Raw genomic sequence first — 16,548 nt, 5'->3', positions numbered from 1 at the left:
TTATTCATTGCAGTGATAGACAGATTATATAGAAGACCTCTAGCGGTTGTGGCCCTATGCTCCACAGGAAGCCAACAGGCACAAGTCACTTAAGCCTCTAGTGGTTGTGAATAGAAGAGCATGCAAAGTCTCAGGTGGCAAATGTAGTGGTGTGTTTTGCATTTTGATAGGAGCATTTTAATCCGAACCGTGATGTTTTCCTAACATTAACAAAGTAATTTGGCTAAACTTAAATTTTATTTTTGTATTTCTTTTTTGCTTACACCTAATCAAGTAGTTTTAGGGGGTAAACCTAACAAAGTAGTCTATTTCTGGTTACTAAATCCAACCAAATGCCACATGGTCATAAGAAGTTATATCAATTACACCTCTGTTAGCCTTCCAGCCTCATAATGTGGTGCTGCTGCTGCCTTAAGCTAGCCGAGTCAAGCTCATTTGTCACCAAAGCTGGAAGATTTGGTCGTCCATCACAAGTTTGCGTCAGTTTGTGTCTTTGCAGTTTTTTGGGTTTTTTTTTTATGTAATTTTATGTAATGTTGCTTCATGTTTGGTTCCATCATGACATTAGGTGACTTCAGTGAAAGGACATGCTCCATCAAAACAACCTTATCGCAGTAAACCAACCAAGTGTCCTACGACGCCCTTCAACACCTAAAAAGTTCACAAAGACTGTCAAACCACACTACAATTTCCTGATTACTTCAAAGTAAAATGCAAACAGTGAATCTCATCAGTGGCAGATTAGGGAGCCCATGAAATGTAATTTTAAATAGTCTGTTAAAATCTCTTCACACACAACGGTCCATTTCACAGAAGACATTCTGACATGTGACAGTCAGAAGAGCACAGGTGTAAACAATTAAATGAGTCATGGGTGAAGTCTGTCTGTGTTTCAGTTGGATCGCTGTCACACTGTCAGGTCTTTTATCAAACTGGTATCACTTTTATTTGTAAAACTGTGCAAGACAATGCAAGACAAATGAAAACACGAACACGCAATAACACAAAGGAAAGAATGAGGAAAGGGTGGAGTGGGACATACACTTGGCTGTGATTTGATCTGTTTGGCTGAGAGTGAGAGAAGGAAGTTTTGGAGTTGTTTTTGTTTTGTTTTGTTTTTTCAGAGACACTGGGGCACAAAAAATATGAGACAGAGCAAATGACAACAGCATGGAGAGGAGAGGAGAGGAGAGGAGAGGAGAGGAGAGGAGAGGAGAGGAGAGGAGAGGAGAGGAGAGGAGAGGAGAGGAGAGGAGAGGAGAGGAGAGGAGAGGAGAGGAGAGGAGAGGAGAGGAGGAGAGGAGAGGAGAGGAGAGGAGAGGAGAGGAGAGGAGAGGAGAGGATAAAAGGATTGGATGTTGGCACGCAGGGAAAAGCAGTCTGCGGTAGACTTGTAAATAGCCGGAGGGACAGAGGGATGGAGGAATGGAGCTATCAGCAGAGAAGTGATGAAGGTCTGGGATCCTGCCAAGATAAACACAAGCCAGCCCAGAAGGAGCTGCAGCAACACACACACACACACACACACACACACACACACACACACACACACACACACACACACACACACACACACACACACACACACACACACACACACACATTTGGACTACAACACATACATGTACAAATGCACACACACCCAAACACATAAGGCTGCAAGCACTGTATCCATCATGCACTTACATATACACAAACACCCATGCACGCAACAACACACACACACACACACACACACACCTGCAGAAAAATAAACAGTTATGTATGGCTCCCTGACCACAGCTTCTTGAGTGTTAAGCTGTGTGACAACAGGCTGGGCTGTCATTTTGACATCTCATTTCATCACATACTTCATATTAGTCCATTTGCTCAGATACCACAGAGTAAACATGAAGCCGAAAGAAATGGTTGGAGTTTTATTTTTAAACATAGGGAATAAACAGACTCAAGAGTTATTTGAGCCTTCAGAAAATCCCTCTTCATACTTGGCAGAGTCATTTAAATTCTACTTGGAGAAAAGGCCTTGTCCTTTGTAATTATCATAAACCCCTCAAAGAAGAAAGAGTCATCTGCGTCCCGTAGATTTAATCATAACGCAAAAAAGTTGGGAAGGTTTTTGGCGCTACTGTTAATGCGCATGCATGCATGCGTCTTGTTCTCAGTGCATTTGTTCGAGTGTGTTTATCTGCGATCTTTTATTTTCTGCCCCTCAGTGTGCGACTGAGTTTCATTAGTGTGCCATGAAGCGCAGGCTCTCCTGCTCCGTCTTGTCTCCAAACTCACTAACACCCCGAGTGAAACCTTAAAATTTGCTCAGTGTTATCTTAAGCGTGGCATTCAGAGGCAAAACTGCGGCATGAAAGAGCTGCTGCGAAGCATGTCGGGCTGGAATTCAAAACACAAGTCATGGTCATCACCCCGTCACCACAGAGATTTGGACTATGAGGACCCACACGCTCTGTGCGTGTCATTTTTAACAGCAGTTCCCTTTAGCATGGCACTTGTTGGCGATTGCTGTGTGAAGCGGGGGTAATGATCGTTTATCATACAGAAATAAAGATTAATGCAGATGCTATTTAAAGCTGCTCCCACGAATGTTATTACTGTAGCTGATTGTGTGAAGATTACGTGTAATGTGTGACGTTTTGAGCCAAATCTGCAGTTCTCCTTAGGTCGACGGAACTGCTGTTGTTTGTCACAACTTCTGGAGTCACTCTAACATCTAAAACCTCGGACATCTAGAGTCATTTTACCAGCTTTCTAATGCTTTTAGAAGAAAAGATTGTGGATGCCTCTAAGTCTTGGATGAAGCTCCATTAAAATGCATGTAAAACATCTCCAGATTACTTGAATTTAATCATTTCACCACAAGTAAAATCTACAAGTGATGACTTCAACTGCCAAGTTGTCAGGCTGTTCCAGGAAATTCAGTACAAGAGCAGAGGTTTGCATCATATGAAAGAGTGCTTGAAGATAATGTGATGGGACCATCAGAAGCTGAAGTAGGACTGGAAGTGGACAGTTTAGCAGAATAATTAGTCGATGCAGGCTTCCAAATCCATCAACACATACCTATAAAGGAGAAACGGAAAGTTATGGGCTGGCCTAAACAAAAGGGTGTTCCCTTACTTTTCCCACAGAACAATATTACTTGGCTTTACTTATGTTTGACTGTCAATTATACATTTTATGAAGTTCATTATGCTGAATGTGCTAAAACTATGTAATCCCATAAAGTGTAAAACAGATGGGTGAAGCTACTATGACATTCTTGAGGTCCTACACCATATTGATGTTTTGAAGCCAGCCTTCCCGAGCCATAATCAACACATTATTTTTCCCCAAATCCTCATCCAGCACAACTCTCAGCTGTAAGGAGAAAACACAGCTCAACACAGCCACAGTGTCATAGAGCTGCAGTCTGGACAGTCACTGCCTGATGCTGGTGACTTTTTTGTCTTTAGCTTGTGCCGATAATGCTGTGTGGATTGTGATGATTGACAGTTTGTTGTAAACCTAGTGGAGTTTTTATCATAAACTTAATCATTTATAAACATGCTACAATTAAATATTTATCTATTTGCATCATTACAAAACCACAAGATGCAGTTTGGTGTCTTCACATTAAAAATTTATGTAAACAAAGACAGATGCATGAAATGAGTGGGTTTTTTTTTTTTTTTTTTTTTAGAAAAGATGAAAAAAATTCTGGTCTTTGGCCTGGCTTTCACATGCTGCCTCACAGAATTGCAATGTACAATATTGCACTTTATCAGCTCTTTTAAACTGCAAATTATGTCCCCAGTGGTAAACTTTGTCTACATCTGATGTATCTAATAAAATAAAGTTTTTAGTCCTCTCACTTCAGTCATTTTTGTTGCTGTAAAATGGGATTGTCAAACAGACACACTGACCAACACTGTCATTAAACCTGACAAACTGAACTGTTTGCATTAAAGTCTAGTCCAACTTAATAGAATGCAAAAATGTGTGAACTACTGTAGTAAGTACTCAGTCTCCAGCCTTCTTCTGTGAGATAATGAGCTGTTATAGTCACATATGAATGCACAGTCCGTCCGCACATTGCGAGTTATTGCAGCTCTTTCTGCTGCACTCAGACTTTTCTTGTCTGTAGAGTCGGGGTACGGCTGCGCCCCTGAAAAACTGCTGTGACTGTGTCACATGCCTGGGTTCCAGTGCAACAAAAGCCCCAGTTTTCCACAGCATTGCATGGATGCAGGTCTTACATATAAAGCAGGTGTTGGATTGTGTTATTTTCTTAGCTCGCTCTGAATTTTAAAACAGCTTTGTCAAGCGAAGTGTGTTGATGAGTTTTCTGGTTGATTTAGCTTTAGCATTGCTGTAACTGGCTAACATCTCAGGATGGTGGCAGGTGAGATGAGCCTCCGTGTTCACAATACTCAAGAGTGTTTTATTTTCATATGACATTCCTTGCAAATTCCATGTGTTCATCTCCTTGTTAAAAAATATATGTTTTTCAATGCGGAGAACACTTTTTTTGATTTCTTTACCAACTTCCTTCCTCACACTGACCGTCACCTCAGCTGAACTCGCTAGAAAAAACTCAACAGCACCAGCTGGGACAGCGAAAAAAGCAATTGATTTTATTATTCTTATACTAAAAGAGTTGCATTTGCAACAAATAACGACTTTTGAGTTGTTAGCCAATTAAGTGAACTTTGGATAGGCTTGGCACAACTTCAGCACTTCATTTTTCAGATGCAGAAGCTACATTGATCTTTTATCTTTTTTTATCATTTATGTATAATCTAAATGGCTGGAACTGTAATAGGTTGCTATTTTTATCTGGAGGCTGTGGATCAAATATTTGCTTTTTCCAGTAGATGATGCCCATGACATCTATCAGACTGGAAGGGGTTGAAAAGCCATTTCTAAAGCTTTAGGACTCCCGTGCACCACAGTGAGAGCCGTTCTCCACAAACTGCATTTTGTATTTACTCAGGTTATTCCTGTGTAATGTTAACACTTGTTTGATGATTTGGAACATGTCAGTAAATAAAAAATTCAGGAATACTTTCCCAGCACCTCAAAAGAAATTAATTATTCTGCAGCTGTCATTTTCTCCCTTGATGGCTCCTAAAGACTTGAAGGTTGCAGAAACAAAGCTTTACTTACTAAGATCTTATTTTTCATGTAAAGCTGCCTGCATAGCTCTTCTCAGAAAACACAGTTATTAAAAATAACAGTGTCTGCATGTGCATGTATGTGCGTGTTTCCTGGGAAATTTACCCCTTTGATGCTCTCAGATTAGTAATCCACCCGAGTTGTGGCTGAATGCAGTGGTGGTACTTGTGACCTAGTGGGTGGATGTTTTATACTGAAACCTGCATGCTAGTTCAAAGCCCCCTGTGCAGTATGGGGGGGGGGTGAGAGGACACATGAAAGCAGCACTCAACAACATGTACTGTCTAAAAGATCACAGGGCCAAATAGCAAGAAAGGTGCACCAACATAAACAAATCAAACACACCTACATTTTAGTTTGTCCAGTGAAGTGCACCCACATGTTGGGGGCTCTTAACAGCACTGATGCAGCAGATGTATCAAGCAAGATAAGTAGACTGGAGGGTTACTGACGCAAAGGTTTGCTACTTGCTAATGCATTACAGAAAAGGGAAATTCAATTTTTGGAAAACATTTCGCATACCTCTTGAGTTATATGTCTTTATACATTCATTATAATTTTTTGTTGTTGTGGTTTTTTTTTTGGTTTTTTTTTTTTTTCAGAAAATAGATGTGCCTGAAAATTCAAAACCTTTATTGTGGCCTGTTGGGAAACATCCTCATCATTTTCATATAGTCATCTAATGTGTCAAACCTGACACGATACAATGGGAATATTGACAGTCGCGTCTTCTGAAAGAGCCGGGTTGTTTGAGTATTTTAGCGCTTTGGGCTCCCAGGCGGGCTGTAGTTTTATGAAAGCCCTGTATTGTATTTCTTTCCTGTGCCAGAGCCCGTTTCCTGTGGCAGTGCTGTGTCAAACAACGATGACCCTCTGCTTCCTGCAAGTCGCATGTAGACAGGCCTGCCACGAGCCCTGGGGCCTCACCGTCAGCCACTGAACAACCTCCGAGCCCCCCCATTCTGTCTGTTTTCAAGTCATTCTCCACCTTGCCCTTTCTGGGTCCCACTTCATGTTCCCCTTAATTTCTTGTGTCCCTTTAACTGTTTTTTCTTTTCCTTTTTTCTTCCCTCATCTCTTTTGCACCTCACTCTTCCCCTCCATCCCTAATTTATCACTTGCCGCCTCCTGTTTCTCCTTCGTGTTTCCCTGTCTACACCTCCTTTCCTTTTATGTATCCCTTCTTCCCTCCTCTCTTTGTCCTGCCGTCCAGGTCAGAAGATGGTCTGTCAGACGTTTCCTGTGTAAGCCGCAGTGCTAGACCACACCTTGTGAGGGGGATTTCTGCAACTAAAGTCAGTGACGCCCTATAGAAGCGCAGAGACACGCACAGTCAGGTCTGCACATACAGTCATTTGAAAAAGTAAATACATCTTATGGAAAATATTGGCTTTTTTTTGGCATATTTGGACAAGCAAGAATTTGATCCTCCTTTAAACAGGGCCTTCAGTTAAACGTAGTATATCAGAAACCAACCACAAGGAAAATCTAACAAAAATATAAATGAAATTCTTCTGTTGAAAAAGATATTGCAGGTATTGTCCACAGTCTCCAACACTGACTTGGTGGGTTTTTTTAAAAAATCAGTCTTACATCTGGGTTGTTTGTTTGGTTTTTTTAACCCCAAGACATTTGTGAGTTTAGTGGACATTTCAAATCCTCCCATGTTTCCCTGCAACGCCAATCTGGGTTCTGCTTAGGCCTTTCCACAGTAATCTGCCAAGTCTTCTTTTTGGGACATTCCTTGGTGGATTTCCTGATGTGATTTGGATAATTATCCTGTTGAAAGGTCTCTGTCTGGTTCAACTTCAGCTTTCAAACAGCACTCTTTGATATGATGCACAATTCATAGTTGAATCTGTGAATTCACTCTGCCGAGTCAGTGAGGCAACAAAGCAACCTCAAAACATAACATTTTCACCACCACGCTTCATAGTTGATTTGAGGTGGTTCTCCTGAAAAATTGTCTACGGTCCGCATCGAGCTGGTCTAACGTCATTGCGGACAAAACTCTCAGATTCATCTGTCCAAAGTACATTATTTACTGGGAAACTCGAGTTTTGCTTTTCCTGCAACACCTAATGCATGCACTCTCACAGCAACCACTGCAAGGCTTTTCTGCAGACCCTTGAATAAAATCATGATGCTATTGAAGATTTCTTTATGCATCAGATGGCATGTGCTTGTGCTGAAATTGCTGAGGCAGCTGCTTCTGAACAAATATGTAGTCACTCAAATCATTGCTGATTGATCTGAAGATTCAGTCTCACACTGATATCTTTTTCTTTGACTGCAATAATATAGAGTTTACACCCCATATTTTTTTATACCTTTACATTCTTAATTTATGTGCCGTTTGGACACCATGGGTCGAGGGATTGGAGAGCTTCTCCTCATTGGTATCAAAAAATATTTTTCTCCTGAATCCCTTGGAGAGAGATGCTTAGCTCTTGGAATAATAGCATCATGCGCTTCAGTGGCAACGAGAACAGAAGATTGTAAATGTCAGAAGTTCCACCTGCTGCAACCTGCCTGCCTCATATTCACCTAATCTAGAACCTTTGATTTTAAGCTTATGGATTTGAAATTGTGAGAAATGTGGGGGTTACTTACTTTTTCAAGCCCCCTTGAAAACTATGCTGAATAAGCAAGAAGATGGATGGATGACTCTGAAAATAACCAAATAATATGAATTGTTTTTTTTTAATATAAGTATAGAGTCCTTTTCAATAGGCACTTTAACAAGGATCAAATGTTTGCTTGTACAAACACGCCATTAAAGGCAGCAGTATTTTGGTGGGAGGTATGTTTGTTTTTTTTTACACGACTGTATATGGCATTTCTGTACACAAAGAAAATATGGTTGTTTTTGGAAATGAGTTCTTACTGTGCACTGTTGAACTTGTTTTCTGCAGGATTACAAAGTAACTGGTGGGAAAAATGCTGAGAACACACAGAAGTAGTAAGGATATCAATGCTCCATCTAGAACAAACAAAAACAAGTACCATGTGTACTTATATATATATTCTGAGAGACTATCAGAAGAATCCTATCCTTTGTCAACTCACTTTATTTTTATTTAAAAAAAAAAAAAAAAAAAAGTGGATTTTTTTAATACACAAAAACCCCAGGGCCACATCTCTGCTTCTCAGTCTGAGAAAGCTGTCAGATTTTATGTTACCGTTTTCCCCACAGAAGTCACCCACATGGTAGGGGTCAAAGACTTGTCTGATGTTTGGAATGGATCAAATCATGACTGCTGTTACCAGTATAGATTTTAAACAGTTGCTATGTGGGCTGAAACAAACTCTGAGCCACTACAGTAAATTGTTTTCAACTGGTCTCCCTTCGCCACATTGTAGATAAGCTTGGACGCTGGACAGTGTCCCAGTGATACGTGAGCACACGTGTGTGTACATTGGCACAGTTCTCCATGTTCCACAGAGCAGCGGGCCACTTTGAATAGGCTTCTCACCTCCTTCCATTTGAGGTCATGAACACACGCGTGCGCGCACACGTGTGCCAGCAGCAATAAACACACTTTACTGTGCATCTCTGAAAATTACCCTTCTGGTCTTCTTCCAGCCCAGGTCAGAGGCAGGAAGTGAGCTGAGAGAAAACGAGGAAGCAGAAGCAGCTCTCTCTGGCTGCAGGTAGTGACCCTGAACCCTGACCTTTAACCTCACCCTGAGTCAGTCTGACAAAACACAGATGTGCCGCCCGTAATAACCTGATGCTTCTATTATTCAGAAATATTTAAGATGTTAAATCCCATTAGGAATACTAACTGAGCATTCAAAAAAAAAAAAACACACACTGAAAGCTTCTTGATAATTTATCTCTTTATTATTGGACAACAATAATAACAGTATGCTGCTTTTGTTCACTTTTTACATTTACAGAAGTGGTCAGAAAGCTGTATGGACTCATGGACTTTGTTCCTTTATCAAACTGTTGGACAATGTTTGAGGTACAGCTGCAAAAAAAAAAAAAAAAAAAAAACTGTTCAGGCATGAACTCTGTCCAAATCCAGCATCCTTAATGCTTGTGCATCCAGAGAAATTCAAACCCTTAAACCATCTTAGATGTATCAATGGTCACAAGAAGCCTAGCTGTTTTTGGACAGAGCCCACGGCTTTGGAGGGTGACTGATTTTCCAGAGCTGCCTCACCAGGTCCAGAAGAATAACCTGCTGCCAAGTTTGGCAGGCTCCAGTTTGCCCTCAGTGGGGAGGTTGGGCTCTGGACGAGGCCTAGATTGGTAGGGATTCTCTGGCAGAGGCCGCGAGGTCGACACTTTGGTCACCTATGAAAAGAAAGTAACATGCAAACCATAAGTTCTCAGACACCCACAGTATAAACACACTGAAAAAAAAAAAAAGGAAGAAAAAAAAAAAAAAAAAAAAATCAATCGCATAATAATTCAAACTCTGATGTGAAACATTTGTCAGGAAATGACATAACGCATGCTCTGTACTCATCTCTGACAAGAAAGTTAAATGTATTTTGCTCAATGCACCCAACAGGTCCACTTTAAAATTAAATTGTGTACAGCTGAAGGTCTGTACATTTCCTGTGTCCTTGTCCGGCTTTGCTGCTCATCCCTTATGTCATGATTTACATCCCCTCGCCTATTTCCCAAAAATTCCCTCCCCTATCTTGTCTCTCCTTTTGCCTCCCAACCAAAATGGGCCACTCTTATTTTACTAATTTAGCTTTTCCAAAATAATGAACAAAATTTTCTTTTTTTTTTGTATATGAGTAACCAGAAACTCAACCCGGACGGTCATTAAACCGGAACATTTTTCACAGTATTATGAGGTTGGATTTTTGTTCTTTTCTTTGCTGCTCACATGTTTTGATTTGGGGCACAAAAGCTCTGCCTAACAAGTGAAAGACAGCCAGAAAGTTGATTACAACCATTCACACTCTTCCAGGTTTTTGCAGGAGTCCTTTTAAAAGACTTCATAAATAAATGTCTAATAATCTATTGTTGGGATCAGTTTTTGGCTCCGTTTTGATTGCTGATACCTAAATTAGTGATTGCCAGAGTTATACAAGCCCCTTAATAATGGCAGTTTTATAGAAAGACAAATACAAAGCTGCATAAAACACTATTTGCCTGCTCAGAACTGTAGCAGAATCAGACTACTACATAAGATGCAATCATACACACCCCACAATCAACATGAATAGAGCCCATCAACCATGCTACAGTACTCACATTGCAAATGCACAGTTAGTCCCTCACCAGCCTCACCTTAGACAGATTTCCCAAGTCAGGTCTCTCCCACCCCAGTTTGTCAAGGACGCAGCTGTCGAAAGCGTGCTGCTGTTTACGGCAGTGCCGGAGTTCTGCCAAGTTTGAATAATCCAGACAGGTCCAGTACTCCGTGAAGGACTCGGCACAGTTCCCCTTGATTTGTCTAAAAGGCACAGTGCAGACAGACACACATCATAACACACAAGAGCAGGATTCAAACAGCCCAGAATGCAGCTGCAACGCATGAAGTGGAAATTTTTCTCTTATAATATGATAAATAAACTTTAAAATGTACATCGATCAGCCACAACATTAAAACCACTGAGAGATGAAGTCTATAATACTGATCATATTGTTTAAATGCAATGTTTTCTGGGAAGTGATCCCTGGCATTCATGTGAATAGTACCTTGACACATACCACCCATGCACCACCCATCTCACAGCCAGAAAAAACCCACACTGCTGAAAACTGCTCATGGGTCAGTGGCTTAGTCTTCTTAAGAAGCACAAAAAGCCTTGACTTGGCCTCCAAACTTCCCAGATCCCAATCCGAATAAGCAAACTGCTGGATGTGTGAGAACAAGTCCGATCCACAGAAGCTCCACCCCACATCCCACAGGACCCAAAGCATCTGCTGCCAACGTATAGGACACCCTCCAGAGATCCCGTGTCGACGCAGCGACCACTCAGAGCCATTTTGGGTGCACGAAGGGTACCTACACAGTATTAGGCAGGTGGTTTTAATGTTGCGATGACCTGTTGTACGATACAGGTGCTGAAAATGGTGGGATTCTCAAAAGAACGGATATTACAGGATTTCATAATTCAAGAGTTTAATAATTCAAGCATCCTATTTAACAGAGCCACTCAAATTTAAGACAACAAATGATTTAAGGAACTTCTATCAACGTATGGTTACTTTGCTTGTGTGTGCTCACTTTTCACTTGTTGATTGAATCTGATTGCTACGGGCTGGTTTTCAATAATGAGAACTACGTGAACGCACCTAAAAGGTGGCTGGCAGTTGTCAGAAACACCAGAGAATCAAAACAGGCCTCTGGTGCAATTACAACTTTTCTCAAATCTATCTTCATTATCATAATTGCAGGTTTTTCTCTCACAAAAGCACCTCAGTTACTGCACAGGCGTCACGACATAACCAAAGCTCAGAATAAAACTTTCAGTAAACACAGACACTCCACTTAAAAGTGAAAAAGGCCAGACCACAAAGTTTTATGGACACAATACGCTTCATGGGTAATTTTCTTATTCATGTTCTGAACCAGCTGCTTTCTCTACTAAAGAGGGGAAATTATTTGAGTGTATTCTACCTCACACTTAATGAGCTCAAGCTGATGATTTATTCTCATGTTTTTGGGGAATTCGGAGAAGAGGCTGAGTAATTAAGAGAACAGAGAAACAAATATCTGGATTAGATTTTTTAAATAAAAAAAATAAAAAATCAATATGTTAATCAATAAGTGAAGAGAATATTATAGATAAAAAGCTTTGCAGGAATAAACAGTGACTCAACAGGACGATACAAATGATGCAAAAATGCGAACAGCTGTGTGATTATCACAAATTACATTTACACAATGGAAAATAACTCATGTTTGCTGCAACAACCCAGAAACTTGAATTAATTTAAATTTTGATGAAATATCTGTGGAGACTCATATTGATCTCATTATAAAAAATAAATAAATAAAACAAGTGTTTTGTCACTGAACAAAGCACAAACCAACCATCAAAATGCAACAAGATTTACCTTCACAAAAGGTTTCTTCCATAGTTTACAGAGGCTAAAGCCTAAATGGTAAATCTGCTCTAATTGAGCACTCAAAGTGCCTCATTCAGCCCATCACACACATATTCATACCAGTGCTTTTTTCTATACCTAGGAACCTTATCTAACATTGCAGTGTGCAATAATGTAACTGGAATGTTGCAGTTACATAACATTAGCATTTTATGGTATGGTTGCAAACATTTTAGGCTATGGAACAAAGCTGATTTCACAACAGCAGTGCCAGTTGTCTCAAATAAAATGGTAACATGCATTTCAGGATAACATACAGAGGATAATACTTTGGATGTTACTGTGAATTGAAACTTCCTCAACTTGAATTCTTTGAACATCTCTGGATGCCGCTCTTTTTTCTTTAAATTGGAAGTATTTCCTTCCTTGGTCTGAAAAGCACAAAACCATTGTTTGCATATCGCCTTTTGCTCCAGGTAACGCCAATATAAATTTTTTTACACGATATAAAAATATATCACAATATGATTGCTACAAAGGTGGAAACAAAATCCATGTTTAACCAATTGAGGCAGAAACACACCGTCAAGTAGAAGCAGGCTATGTAGGTGGAGATACTAGCAGCTGATGATGTGCAACCCGAATGTAAACAAATTACTCCACCGAGCGCTGCTGGAACACTCAGACTGTTCGCTTCATAAGGCAGGAAGAGCGAAAATTACTGATGTAGTTACACGATGGGAAAACGGGGATTTAAACAGCTCGTTAAAAAGCTCAACCCAAGATGCAACATTTTAAATGGAAAATATTTTTCAGTTTTATTATGTGACAATATTGTGCAGGCTCCTGCACAGTTACAAGGTTAAGATACTTCAGTTATTGTTAAACTAAAGTGCTAAGCAGTTATTTTATCCTTCAAATTTCTGGAGGAAAAACTGCCCAGGCTATTTTTGTACATACACTTGGCTTATGCTTTGTCACTACTATAATCCTGCTGATGCCAACACCTTGATTCAATAAATTCACATTTCAAATTAGGAAGTGTATCATCCGTGACAGTAGCTCGCTGGAAACAAAAAAATGGAAAATACACTTGTAAATGCTGCTGCCTGCAAGCAACAATAAAACAGTCAAATTAGTTATGTCATGTCTTCCCCGACTCTTTCTCCCTACTTTCCTGTCAACTCTTCATTGTTGCACTATCCAAAAAAATTATTGCAAATTTCTTGAAATATCATGACATAATTTTGAGGCACCCACCCCTAAACATAAGTATCAGTTCTGGTGACATCCCTTCCTGAGCCACACTGCAAATTCTCACCAACATCGCTTTGAGCTATTAGACTGAGGGACCACACAAATTCATGTAGGGCACCCCTTAAACATCTGCTCTTAGTTTGGACCAGAATCAGCTTCTCATTACTTTTTCAGTAAAATCTAGTTGCTCACCTCCATCCCAGATGCTGTGTGGAAACTTGATTATCACCAGATTTTTCGCCTCTTCTCTTGCATCACTACTCGTTTACTCAATTATGTTAATATTCTATTTCTACTGAAAGTCAAAGGATTGAAATGCTTATTATCATGACAAGACACAGAATATGAAACTTTCCAACAGCAATCTTCTGTGCAAGCTTAACAACTTTAAACTATGAAAGAACAACTTTCCTACAGCAGCATTTGAAACCTCAGAACACATTTTCTTACCCACATGCCCATCACTAAGAAATACAAAAATATCTGACCACAAACTTCTTCTGACCAGAGTTTCACATGGACTCTCAAAGTCTGCACTCTCAGCTGGCTCCAAAGTTGAGCCACATTTTCAATCACTCTGACCACAATCACAGAATCACACACATTCAGCAGCCCTCAGCTCTAAAAATATAATTGCTCTGCCTAATCACCAAAGTATCACCTTTCTGTCAAAAATCATGACAACTTCAAGCCAAGGCAAAAGGAAAAATGTCATTCTTGCAGAAATGAGAAGGCTCATCCTTTCATTATGGCACACTATTCAATCAAAGGCATCCAAGGCCTTCATCAGTCAATTGCTGTTTATATATAGTCTCCTGCTTTCATTTTTTAATGCGTCCATGTCAGGTTTCCAACATTCTGTCTATTCATACCAGAACTATTTGGCACCAAACAGCTACCTGAAGAAGTTGAGTGCACACTCATTGACTTTTCTCCCTTCCTCTAGACACTTCCGGGGGTCCTTCTCCTCCCAGCGGCAGAGCATGAACTCTTTGTTGGGTTTGTCACACTGGGAGCCATAATGGTGGGCAGCAGCCTTCAGTACTGCAGAGGACACATTTATCTGCACAGAGAACAACACATGGAAGAAAATAAGTATGGGAAAAGGAATATAACTAAAAGACACTAAGAAATCATTTAAATAACAGTTTTCAAAACTGCACAATGATTGTTATTAGTCACAGGATCCAGTCACATGGCAGTAGTGGCCAATAGAAATTGTAAATCAACCTTGCCTTTATCAATTTAAAAAAAAAAAAACTGTCCCCATAATGGTCTGCATTACATCATGATGTGAACTGACAGAAAAACAAAAACAAAAAAACAATAGTGTTTCTACCTTAAATCTCTGATTACAAACATGGGAAATTGTGGCCTGGTCAATGTTCGAAATAAAGATTTTGGCTGTAGGTAATTTTGTTTGTTATGTTGTTATTTATTCTCATTTTGTGATAGGAAAACAAACAAGCATTTATGAACTTTTTTAATCTTCTTTAAACAATTAGCCAACACAAAACTAATGTGGAAAAATATTCCTCATGATCCCAAATTATGAAATTTAATTATTTGGTTTATTTTAAAATAATGCAAATAATGTTCAAGGTGAAATCAAGGACACTCCCAAAAATGCAAGAGAGCTAATATGATTTCAGAGATTTTTTGTCATTTTAGTCTACAAAAAGCAAAAAGAAAACAAACAAAAAACAGATTAAATAGAGAGGTATTCCTGCTGCTGACATAAAGATAAAATGTGTAACTCACTTTTGGTTTTAAAAATAATACTATACAATGATAATTCTGAGGGTTACATGTGTGAATGATTTTGTTGTTGTTTTCATTGTGTCTTTTTTTTTTTTAATGTAGGCCAGACATATCACTTCTGTCTGAGCCTGTCTGTATAAAATGTGATGACTTAATATAAATAAATTAAATATTAGTGAACAAGGTCGATATGTTGGTGCATACCACATTCTTCTCTGCATCATCTCTTTAAACTGGGTGCAGGGGCGTTGCCAGGAGCTTCATAAAGGTTCTTTTAACAAAGTAAATGAACACTTTCATTTATTCAAGTTAGTCTCACACACTGTAATCAATATTTAGAATTAAATATTAAAATCATTTGTCTTTATAGGATTTATTTAAAAGAAAATAAAGATAATTTGTGAGGTCTTTCGATAACTCCCTTGACTACTAAACAGTGAGAAGGTGAACCTGAGTTTATGAAGCATCTGTAGCATCTGATCTGATCTAGGGCATTTCGTTGTAATCCTATAAATATGTTAATATTTCACGACCAAATTTAAAATAACCTTGTACCTGCATATCGCTTATTATATCCTCGGAGCACCCATATTAGTGACGGACAGACACTGGCTTCTGATGACAGCTATCACTTGACCTCCAAGAACAAGTTCGACGTCTGAAATAACACGGCTAAAACACACAGGAAGCATGAGCTGACAGGGATAACCTGAAGTGCAAACGTGCATCATAAACAATGCACATCCGTGAAACTTATGACTCAATAAGTTATATATTGTTATATTGTTGTCAAAGTAGCTATCATAAAGATGCCAAAATATTCGCCACTTTCCCGTGCCTTATAAATACTGACTCACATATGAATAGTTTTCATCTACATAATGTCACTATCTCGGCAGGTAAAGCTACTGGCCAAAGTTTACAGCTTCTCATGTGAACCGTGCAGCAGCTAGTCCTTCAGCTAGCCTCTTAGCTGGCTTGTCCCGTCTTCCTCATTCACGATAAACAATACCCGCTGCTCACCTCGTCCACCTTCAGCTCCTGCACGGTGGGAACTTCCAGCTTTGTGGGCATGGCTGTGTGTCTGTGCAGCAAAACGAACCAAGAAGATCAAATACCGCCGGTGGAAAGAAAAAACATTCAAGGTCCTCGCCTGGCTCCGGTGCGAGCGACGAGGCCGTAAAGAAGGTCAGCTGGCGGGTGCGCTCTGATGACGCAACTCACAGCGCGACCCGGAGCCGCATGCGCACTGTAAAAAAAAAAAAAAGCAACTTTTTTTCAAGTGTAAAAGAAGAGTTCATATTGAGTTAAAACTTTATGATATATCATAGTTACTT

At 39.7% G+C, this 16,548-nt stretch overlaps 1 protein-coding gene across 1 annotated transcript; it reads right to left on the bottom strand.

Annotated features, from left to right (window-relative positions):
• Positions 1 to 8,991: 8,991 nt before the first annotated feature.
• On the bottom strand, positions 8,992 to 16,418 carry ndufa8 (NADH:ubiquinone oxidoreductase subunit A8). Its single transcript, XM_030743384.1, has 4 exons — positions 16,235 to 16,418; positions 14,350 to 14,513; positions 10,427 to 10,592; positions 8,992 to 9,472 (listed from the first exon to the last, which is right to left on the bottom strand). Exons 1-4 carry the CDS (start codon positions 16,283 to 16,285, stop codon positions 9,335 to 9,337), a joined length of 519 nt encoding a protein of 172 aa, XP_030599244.1. The 5' UTR covers positions 16,286 to 16,418; the 3' UTR covers positions 8,992 to 9,334.
• Between the last annotated feature and the right edge of the window lie 130 nt (positions 16,419 to 16,548).

The sequence above is a fragment of the Archocentrus centrarchus genome, chromosome 12 (assembly GCF_007364275.1).
Source record: "Archocentrus centrarchus isolate MPI-CPG fArcCen1 chromosome 12, fArcCen1, whole genome shotgun sequence".
Lineage (NCBI taxonomy): Eukaryota > Metazoa > Chordata > Actinopteri > Cichliformes > Cichlidae > Archocentrus > Archocentrus centrarchus.
The sequence above is the reverse complement of the archived record's forward strand: the minus strand, read 5'-3'. Positions and strand labels throughout refer to the sequence as shown.

Bases quoted from the DNA above. Each gene is read 5' to 3' on its own strand.
- ndufa8 (XM_030743384.1), bottom strand. From the start codon at position 16,285: ATGCCCACAAAGCTGGAAGTTCCCACCGTGCAGGAGCTGAAGGTGGAC. The intron at 14,514-16,234 runs GTGAGCAGCGGG...TTCTCTGTGCAG, and splicing joins AGGAGCTGAAGGTGGACGAG to ATAAATGTGTCCTCTGCAGT. The intron at 10,593-14,349 runs GTAGCTGTTTGG...TGTGCCTTTTAG, and splicing joins TGTGCACTCAACTTCTTCAG to ACAAATCAAGGGGAACTGTG.